This window comes from Hipposideros armiger, unplaced genomic scaffold (genome assembly GCF_001890085.2).
Source record: "Hipposideros armiger isolate ML-2016 unplaced genomic scaffold, ASM189008v1 scaffold_426, whole genome shotgun sequence".
Classification (NCBI taxonomy): Eukaryota; Metazoa; Chordata; class Mammalia; order Chiroptera; family Hipposideridae; genus Hipposideros; species Hipposideros armiger.
Genome location: NW_017731776.1, coordinates 728,970 through 738,831, shown reverse-complemented (window position 1 = coordinate 738,831; position 9,862 = coordinate 728,970). Strand labels below are relative to the sequence as shown.

The 9,862-nt window shown below is 56.6% G+C and overlaps 2 protein-coding genes across 2 annotated transcripts; both read right to left on the bottom strand.

Moving 5' to 3' along the window:
- Positions 1-229: 229 nt before the first annotated feature.
- GCAT (glycine C-acetyltransferase) lies at positions 230-6,531 on the bottom strand. Its single transcript, XM_019664666.1, has 9 exons — positions 6,250-6,531; positions 4,608-4,738; positions 3,231-3,332; positions 2,624-2,770; positions 1,923-2,077; positions 1,702-1,784; positions 1,347-1,518; positions 803-924; positions 230-533 (listed from the first exon to the last, which is right to left on the bottom strand). The coding sequence occupies exons 1-9, from the start codon at positions 6,443-6,445 to the stop codon at positions 382-384; spliced, it is 1,260 nt and encodes a 419-aa protein (XP_019520211.1). The 5' UTR covers positions 6,446-6,531; the 3' UTR covers positions 230-381.
- A 440-nt stretch (positions 6,532-6,971) lies between these two features.
- On the bottom strand, positions 6,972-9,153 carry H1-0 (H1.0 linker histone). Its single transcript, XM_019664667.1, has one exon. It carries the CDS (start codon positions 8,862-8,864, stop codon positions 8,280-8,282), a length of 585 nt encoding a protein of 194 aa, XP_019520212.1. The 5' UTR covers positions 8,865-9,153; the 3' UTR covers positions 6,972-8,279.
- Between the last annotated feature and the right edge of the window lie 709 nt (positions 9,154-9,862).

Here is a 9,862-nt window from a genome sequence, read left to right as displayed (position 1 = left end):
GGGCTGGTGCTCAGCTGCCCTTTACAGCAGCACAGAACCCAGCTGAGCCAGACAATGTCCCCTACTATATTACCCCAGCTGCCTGGGTCTTAATTTGGGGGAGGTGGTCGGCTCTGAAGTCTACCACAGTCCTCAGGAGCCTGCCTGCAGAGCCCCAGCTTCTGCCTGCTTCTCCAACCAGTCAGAGAGCAGGTCAACCTGCTCAGAGAGAACAAAGCAGACCAACACGTCACAGCCAATGTCCACAGTTGCTTCACTCACAGCCACAAGCACAGGACTTGCCCCAGCCCAACCCCAGGACTTTGACGGGGCTCAGAGCCTCTGGACTTTTGTCGCTATGGAGCGAGGGAGACTGTGGCTCTGCTTGTCACTACCCAGGGCTCAGGACAGTGCCCCGTGCAGCCGCCCCACCTCCACGAAGGCGTCCACGCAGCGGTCGATGTCCTCCTCGCTGTGCACTGCTGAGATCTGGACTCGGATCCGGGCCTTGCCCTTGGGAACCACTGGGTAGCTGAACCCGATGACAAAGATGCCTGGGAAGGCAAGGGGTCAACCTGGGGCTCACTAGAGCCAAGCAGGCTTTGGGGCACGACATATAGCTCCCACTTTCCTGAGGATCACAGAGGGCAAGGAGGCTGAGCAAGGCCCCTCAGATGGGACTGCCTCATGGCCTGGAGTTTTCAAGCTTGGACGGACAAATGGTCTAAGAGAGGGGTAGTAGGTTGGGGGAAAGGGAGAGTATTCAGTCTAGGGGTTTCCCCTTCTTCTCTACAGCCAGGCTCTCTGTGCCTGGTTCCCTTACCTCTCTTTAACATGTCATCTGCCATGTAAGAGGCCAGCCGGGCATCACCCAGCATCACAGGGCAGATGGGGTGATTGACTCCTGAGATGGTGAAGCCAGCAGCCTCCATCTTACTGCGGAACCTGTGGGCACAAGCAGGTGTCACAGGTTGCTGGGGGGCCTATGGAGCATTCACACCTGCTCCTGATGGGCATGTGACCCAAGATCTGTGCCCAAGTCTGCAGGGAGGACCAACAAAGATAGAGATGTAGACCCAGAGAGTCAGATGGAGAGCCAGGCAGAGGAACAAGCAGACAGGATTGCCCAAGATCAGGAGACACAGGGTCATTCACTGAGACATGTGCCAAGCAATGGAAGAAAGAGGCTGCGACAGGCAGCCCATGGCTAAGAGAGCTGAGGTGAGCCCCAGTGCAGCCTGCTAGGAATGTGGTGTGGGCAGAGGCAGAACCAGTAGGCATGGAGCTATGGGGCTGGGCAGGCACAGAGGGGCAGTCCTCACCAGCTCCCCCACCCCAGCCTTCCCCAACCCTGCCAGGGACCACACCGCTGGGTCTTGGCTGCCATAGACTGAACAATGGCGTTACTGTCCATGAGCAGGTCCAGAGCCTTGGAGGCACAGCCAATGACGGCAGGTGGCAGGCTGTTGGAGAAGAGGTAGGGCCGGGCACGTTGCCGTAGCAGGGACACCAGGGGCCTGGGCCCCGTTGTGTAGCCCCCTAAAAACAAGGGCAGAGGTGGGGGTAGTCAGGAGCCTGGAGCGAGCCTACCCCAATCCCTTCCTGAGAGTATAATCCCTGCTGTCCTCTTCTATGCAGCCACAGGTATCCCCTCCCACCTTCCCTGAGACGCCTGCATGTAGATAAGGGGACCCCAGGGGCACGACCCGACCCGGCAGGCACCTGACGCTCCGCCCAGCGCCTTCCCCAGTGTGGAGTTGATGATGGTGACCTGGTCCATCACGCCCAGCAGCTCATCTGTGCCCCTGCAAAGGAAGCTGCCACTGCCACCACTGGCCGCCTGAGCACCCAGCTATCGGCGGTTGGGCTGGGGGCTGGCCTCCTGATTTCCGCACCCACCCTTACAACCCCAACCCAAGGCAACAGGTGTCAGTTGTTCCCACCGTCCTGTAGCCCCCAGGAAGCCAGTGGCGTGACATTCATCCACAAAGACCAGGGCCCCATATCGAGAGGCGAGGAGACAGATCTCCTGCAGGGGTGCAATGTCACCATCCATGGAAAAGGCCCCATCAGTGGCCACCAGGCGTAGTCGATGCTTCTGCAGGGAAGACGGGGACAGGTGGCTGCTGGTATCGCAAGCTGGACCAACGCACCCACCCTCTGTGCTGCTTGGGGCTCTAAGGGCTCACCTTGCTCAGTGTCCAGCACAGAGGTGACCGCATAAGTACTACTGCACGGGGGCTGGAACATCTCCTCCCTCCTCCACGCCTCTCTGAGCCTTACCCATCTCATCTGGGCAGCCTGGAGCCACACTTAGCCCTGGGCAGTGACAATGCTCTCTGTCTGCCCTTCGGAGGGCAGGGTGGGGCGGGGCCAGTTCTTTCCCTAAGCTCATCCCACCATTATGCCTACTAGAGGTCTGCCACACATAAGGTCCCTGCTAAATAAAACTCAAGGCCGCATGGTGCAGTGTAATAAAGTGCTGGATCTGAGGGATCTGAGTTCAAATCTTGGCTGTTTCAAACTTTCAGGCTGTTTGTCTGTGAGTGCAGAGTTGGCCTCTTCAAGCATCCCTTCCTTCACCAGGGGGAGGCTGAGGATGAGTCCCATCTTTGCCCCCTGGATCCCCTGGGCCTCACCCCACCTGGGCCTCCTGCAGCTTGGCCTCCAGATCAGCCATGTCCAGGTGGCGGTAGCGGTACTTGTGGGCCTTGCACAGGCGGATGCCATCAATGATGGAGGCATGGTTCAGCTCGTCTGACAGGACTGCATCTTCTGGTGTCAGCAAGGCCTGGAGGAAGGCAGCTGGAGTAGAACCATCCCCCAACCACCTTGGGGTTCTCCCTCCCCTATGACTCCCCTTGAGCCCAAATTTCACTGCCAGCCAGGGTATTCCTCTGGGCAGAGAGGCAAGGAGCCCCCTGCCTCCGAGTCTCCAGGGCCCCAGGACTGGGCTGAACCAGGGCCCTGCTCTAGTGAGAGCAGGTGAGAACATGTTTAGTGAGTACCTGGCCCCTGCTTCTCCCAGCCTTCCAGCTGATGTAGGTTAACCCTCAAGAACCCGGGAAGCTGGCCTCCTTGCAAGTCTCAAGATTCCTCCTAGAGCATCTACTTGGCCCATCCTGACCTCCATAAGAAGTAAGCACTGGAGCCTCTAGCCATGACGCTGGCATCCTGCCAGGTTCTGCCCACTCCCAAACTTTCCACAGCCTAGCAGGTTTCATCAACTCCCACCCATGGCCTCCACACACCTCAAAGAGGCCAGCGTTGGCATCAAAACAGCTGGGATAGAGGATGGCATCCTCCCGCTGGTGGAAGCGGGCTATCTTTGCTTCTAGATCCTTGTGGATGCTCTGAAGAAAGCAAGTGAAACAGGCGTTAATGCCTATGGGACCACATGGGACAAGTCCTGGGGACAGAGGCTTAGAAGGCCACCAGCAGACCCTGCCTAGAAGGCCTGCAGCCCTTGGCTTCTCCTTTCTTTACCACAAGGGTTCCTCATTGCTGACAGGAATCTGGCAGATGGTTCTCTCTGAGGAATTAGGGGCTTGCTAGGTGTCCCTTCCTGGTTGGCTCTTTTTTTGGTAGTAGGAGTCGGATGGTGGAATTATGGGTGTTGATGGCAAAGGAATGTGTCTTCTTGATATCAAACTGAGTGCCTTTTTTGGTTGCTTCATGGCAAAGAACAAGATGACACAAGAAACTCTAAGTTCCTTTGGGCCTTGAATTCTTAGATTTGAAAGCTGTCCAGTCTGGGTAAGAGTTTTGTTGGAAAGTGTCCTGGCTGGGAGTCAGGAGTTCCATCTCTGACATTCACTTTACCCTCACCTATCTAAGAGAACAGGTAATAGTAATCACAAGTAGTCAGGAGCATGGACTCTTGAGCCAGACTACCTAGGTTCAAATCCCACCACAACAACCTGTGTTCCCTTGAACAAGTCACTTCACTTCTCTGGGCTTCAGGGTCCTCATCTCTTTGACGGGAACTAAAATAGCACCTATCACTTAAGATTGTTATGCGCATTAATGAGTTAATATTTGTAATGTTCTTAAAAACAGTACCTGACACCCAGTAAGCACAATGAATTTCATGTTTCATGTTTATTTTACAATAAACAAAATAATAACCATTTATTGAGCACTGCTATGTGTCAGGCACCGTTCTAAGCATTTTTACATGTATTAACTCTTTAATTTGTACAGATCCTATCAAGTACTATTATCCCCATTTTACCAATGAAGGGATTGTGGCACAGAGAGGTTAAGACACTTGCCCACAGTAACAGAGCCAATAAAAGGTGGTGCTGGGAACTGAGCACAGGCAGAATAACTCCAGGAACCTCGCTCTCAATCCGTCTTCTATTTTTCCTCTCCCGTAGGGGTACAGGTGAGGAAACGAATGCTCAGAGGGGTCAAATTTCTTGTCCAAGGATTCATAGCAAAACAGAAGCCTGGATGCAGTCTTTCTAACGGACAGCTCTGGGGCCAAGAGTGGGCCCAGGGCCCTGGGATGGGATAAGCTGAGCTGTCTAAACCAGCCCTGCTGACTGTGGGAAGCAGACAGCTGGGGTCGGTGCCCAATGCTGGGGACAAGGTCCCCTTCCACTCTAGCAACACTTGCTGTATACCTGGGTTCCACAGATGAAGCGGACAGAGCTAAGGCCGGCTCCAAACTCCTCCAGGGCTTGAAGACCTGCCTGGATCACCTCGGGATGGCTGCACAGGCCCAGATAATTGTTGGCACAGAAGTTAAGGATTCCTGAGGCGAAGGACAGGGAACAGACACAGCAGCTCAAGGCCAGAGGGAAGAGCCTGGAGAGGTGTCAGTGATAGGCCCTGGAGATGCAGAGAGTCAATATGAACCCGGATTTACCCTTAAGGAGGCAACAACCGCATAGTATGATCTGTTCTGGGGCACAGGCCAGGATGGGGAGCTGGGAGCCCCTAGGAGGCACCAAATCCACCAGCTACAGGAGAGGAAGGGTCAGGAAAGGCGTCTCAGAGCAGTGCCTTGAAGGATGAGAAATGTAAACTCTGGCTCTGAATCACATTCCCCGCAAGGAGGAACCCAGCCCTGCCTAACAGGCTTCTCTTGTCCCTGCGGACCACCAGAAACCTGTCATCTGGGCCTTGGTTTCCTCGTGGATAAAAGAAGCGAGTTGGGTCAGATGCCTGCCGCAGTCCTCAAACTCTGCAGTTGACTTTGCTGCCTGGCATAGAATCGAAAGGCCAAAGGGGGTGCCTCTGAGACCTGGACCCTGAATGATAAAGCCCGAAGTGAACACAGCTGACCAGAAGAGGAAACAGACCTGAGGAGAGCAAGGTTCACGCAGACCAGGAGAGGCAAAAGCAGGATGAGCACCTGAGTCTCCTAATTTCCCATTTTTTGAGCTGCTCCAAGCTTCCCCTGGGGGGAAGGTAGGGATTTCCTGGGGCTTCCGTTTGCACCTTGAGTGCAAAGCACCAAGGATTCCATGCCTATTTCTTGGGCAGAAGGCAGGTTTGGGGGCCTGTTTATAACCAACACCCAGCTGGGGCCTGGCACAGACAAGAGGGGCAGTGACCAATGGTTAGACAGAAAGGAGGAAGGCCCAGTAGGCCAATTCATAGTGTGACTCCTGCAGAGACCACGAGCCCCTTGCTCTCACTGTGACTCTGACCAGGAAGTTGGCCTCTCTGGCCCATTAGGTGACCTTCCAGCTCCAACATACCAGAGGACCTGGACCCAAGCCCATCTCTGCCTGCAGCTAACAGGGGGCTTCGGGGCAGACCGCTTCACATCTCTGAGCTTCAGCTTCCTCATTTGTAAAACGGGATTAGTCATTCTTATGTTTGGAGGTTTGCAAGAGTCCACGTGCAGCAATTAGTAGAAGCCTGCACAAAGTAGCAGTTCCAGAAATGCGGGGGTTTGTTGCTACACCTTCCCACTACCCTCCTTTGAAAGAGCACGGTGGGACCCAGTGGGACCCAGCTGTGTGCATCTCTTTTTTTCTCATGTTCTCCCAGGGCTGGGTTTCGGTCCAGCCCAGCATCTGAGTCAAACAGGTGCTCAAGGGCGAATCACCTCCCTCCGTGGAAACGGGTTTAACCAGGTTAGAGATAACACTGGAAAGCCGTAAAGTCGGTCTGATAGCTGGGAAAGGGGCCAGTGGCTACGTGTGCTGGAGCTCCCCGCCGCCCACTGCCTTCAGGACCTCCATGCAGCGCAAGCCTCCGTACCACCCTCTTAACACCCGGCCACGTCCGGCGTCTCCTGCGAGGGCGAGTTACCTCCGGAGACGCCTTCCACGTGGATAAGCGGGCCCTGGCGCGACATGATGACCCGCTCGCTCTTCCAGGTGCCAGCCCCGCGGATTCCTTCCAGCTCCTCCTCCAGAATGCCACGCAACTGGGCCAGCGCTGAGTGCGCGCGGCGGCCGCGGGGGGCCCAGGAAAGCGCCGCGCGGAGAGCACAGCCAGTCCACATCGCGCTTACCTCGCCTACCCCGCGCGAGCGCGCCTGCCGGGAGCCTTGCGCAACGCAGCGGCGTCATGAGCCCGGGGGCCCGGCCCCCGCAACCAATCAAAGTGAGAGTGGCCCCTTTGGAAGGGTGGAGAGGCGGGCCAAAAGGCGGGCTCGGGGCCGGGCGGGATGCGCAGAGGACGAAAGTGGATTGATTTGTAAGTTGAGACTGGAGCGGTCCGCGAGGGGGGAGGGGAGGCGACGCGGAGGAGCTAGGCGCGGCAGGGCCCAGCGCACCAGACCCCCCCCAGCATTCCCACCCCCTGCTTACACGCCCACCTCTCAAGGAACGGGGGTGCTCTGCACCCCAAAGGCAGGAGCAGCCAGGATCACGTCGTTCCCTCCAACCCTACGGTTTCCCTGTTTCTGTGGAGCTCTTGGAACCCTCCCCCCATTATCAGGTGCAAACGCCCCAGATTTCCCCTACTTCTGACCCGCCGAATTGTTCCACCTTCTCCAGTCTTAGAAGTGAGGAAAAATAGCAATCAGGTTTTGTCCTTTTTCAATTTTTATTTTAAAGTTTTGAAATTACAAAGACAGCAAATTCTTCCCGGCACAAATAACACTTGTTTAAAAAAAAAGGGGGGGGTAGGGAAACAACACGCAATCGCGCGTTTTTCTATTTTATGAGAAAGACGACTGTACAGATTTTTTTCTCCCAGCTCCCGGGTGTGAAACGAAGTGCTAGCTCTAGATAGGTATATACACATTTACACGCACACAGACCTAGCTCTGTAAAACTACTTAGCAATTCAAAATCGACTGCAGTATGTCTTACTGTCCACTCCCCGCCCACTCCCCCTCCCCCATCTACCACTACTTAGAAAAGACTCAGAAGTAAAGAGGTCGGGAGGTTTTTAAGTGGCGGTGGCAGGGCTGGAGCCCCACCAGACCACCAAGCAAAGCCACCTCTTGTACACGAGGAACCAAAAACCAGGGGGAAAAGAAAAAGTCTTCCTAGAATACAATCCAATTGTGTGGAAAAACCCAAATTTCAACAGGGCACACTGAGGCACTTGGCTGACTGACTCCCCACCCTTCCTCCAAAGTTTCCACTCCTATTTAACCGACTTTCAGAAGCCACAAAGACACCCCACCCCACCCCCCATGGCTCGTTTCCAGCTGAGAGAAGCCACAGCTTCTCAGACCAGCTGTCACTTCGACATCCCCCCACCCCAACCCCTTCCCTAGGACAATAGGGAGGCCACAGGGCAGACTAACAGAAGTGAGAAGCAAACTGGATTTGGACCCCCTCCCCACCCCACCCCCAATGTTCACGTGGGAGATGGAAGTCAGGCCAGGACGGGTTTCCACCTCACTCCTTTGCATCCAGCTGCTGCCACCCCTTCTCCCGGCCAAGGCTCCGAAACTCACAAGGGCTGCTCAACTTAAAACCAGCTTGTCTTAAATATACTCCTACAAACCATGTAATTCCTGGGCTCGCTCTCATCTAGCCAGAAAAAGCGGCTGCCTTCCCGATTTCCACTTTTATCTTCATAGCGAACAAACCTCCCAACAAAACACAAACCCACCCCAAACCTTTAAGTAGATTAATAACAAATTAACGAAACAAAATATAAGTACATTCTCATCATTACAGAGATGAGACTGTTGTTGCTGTCCTTGCACAACTGGTTAAGGAAAAATGAACTATTCCCTAATTTCTGAGGAATCCAAACTCTGTCTCTTACAAAGTCAGAATAGAAAGGGGCATGGGGCTGCAGGTGAGTAAGAGAAGGAAAAAGTATTTACAGAAAATAGGAGACAGACAGGAGTGTCCACAAGAAAGGCTTCACGGTCACTTCTTCTTGCTGGCTCTCTTGGCACTGGACTTGGCTTTGGGCTTCACTGGTTTGGCCTTCTTAGGCTTGGATGCCTTGACTGGCTTGGCCTTGACAGTCTTGGGTTTTTTGGTTTTCTTGGGCGTGGCAGCTGGCTTCTTCTTGGCCTTCTTGACTGGGGTGGCTTTGGGCTTTTTGCTAGGAGCTTTGGAGGCAGCCTTCTTGGGCTTGGCTGCCTTCTTTGGCGTGGCCACCTTCTTGACTTCCTTCTTCGTCTTCTTGAAGGCCACTGACCTCTTGGGTTCGTCGCCCTTGGCCAGCCGGAAGGACCCCGAGGCACCCACTCCTTTGGTCTGCTTGAGGACCCCGGTGGTAACCAGACGCTTGATGGACAACTTGATCTGGGAGTCGGCATTCTCACCCACCTTGTAGTGGCTCTTGATGTACTTCTGGATGGACTGGCGCGAGGAACCGGCGCGGTTCTTCTCCGCCTGGATGGCAGCCACGATCATGTCTGAGTACTTGGGGTGGTCTGTGGACTTCTTGGAGGCCTTGGCCCGCTTGGGCTTGGCCGCAGGGGCGGACGTGGAGTTCTCGGTCATGGTGGCCTGCCTCGTTCTGCTGTTGAAGAAGCGCCTTCAAAAGGCCAGGCCCCGTCGGAGGCTGAGGAAATCCTGACTTGGGATCGGCTCTCGCGCCCCTGACTCCCAGGCCAATGCGGAGCACGGCTCTCGGAGACCTGGCTCGGGTCGTGGGAGGACTCGCTGTGTCGGTTCTACGTGGCCCAGACCCGCCGGCTGGTCGGTCGGTCTCGGCGCCCGGCTCCGGCTCCGGCTCTGGCTCTGCCGCCACCACCACCGTACCCGCTGCCTCTCTTTTCCCAGCTCTGCGTCTGGCGCTCGGGCGGCGCATCCGGGTATTTAGCGGCGGCGGGCGGACCGCGGTGAGGACAGGGCTGCTGGCTGCCTGCTCCCGGCCCGGAATGGCGCCGCGCCGCCGCCATCTGTGTTTCTTCCGCCGAGCAAATCCGACCTTTCCCCCCGGCCCGGGCCTTCCCGCTCCCCGCTGCCGCTCGGGGTCGCTACCCGGCTCCCTGGGCTCCCCCGCCAGGCGGCCAGCCGGCCCGGCCGCCGCCCCCCGAGACCGCCAGGCGCCTCAAACGGCGCCAAGGACCGCCGATGCGCCGGCACATTTCCCCTTTGCGGGGGTCTGGCTCTGCGGGGCCGGGGAGCCCCGATGCGGGAAACCCCCCGTAGTAAAGCCCCCCCCTGGGGCTACCGGGGACCCCGCTCCTGGGCCGCTGCGGGGTCCCCCAGACCGGCGGAGTGGCCGGAAAGCGGCTCCAACTAACACACGCAGCCTCGAGCCGGGCGACTCCCAGCCGGGCCGAGCCGGGACAGGGGGGAGGGGTCGCTCCCCCGGGGTCCGGTCACCTCTCGGGGGTCATCCCGCCACCGGGCCCCCTGCACCTCCACCCCCTCTCTGTCCATTGGGCCCCAAAGCAAACTTTCCCTGGAAGAGTTGGAAGGGCACTTTCAAACTTTGTCCCTTCCCCCTCCTCTATCTGCTCTCCCCCAGTGCGCCCCCTGACCTCTGCAGT

Bases quoted from the DNA above. Each gene is read 5' to 3' on its own strand.
- GCAT (XM_019664666.1), bottom strand. From the start codon at position 6,445: ATGTGGACTGGCTGTGCTCTCCGCGCGGCGCTTTCCTGGGCCCCCCGC. The intron at 4,739-6,249 runs GTAACTCGCCCT...CCTTCGCCTCAG, and splicing joins CGTGGAAGGCGTCTCCGGAG to GAATCCTTAACTTCTGTGCC. The intron at 2,078-2,623 runs GTGGGGTGAGGC...TCTTCCCTGCAG, and splicing joins CCAAGCTGCAGGAGGCCCAG to AAGCATCGACTACGCCTGGT.
- H1-0 (XM_019664667.1), bottom strand. From the start codon at position 8,864: ATGACCGAGAACTCCACGTCCGCCCCTGCGGCCAAGCCCAAGCGGGCC.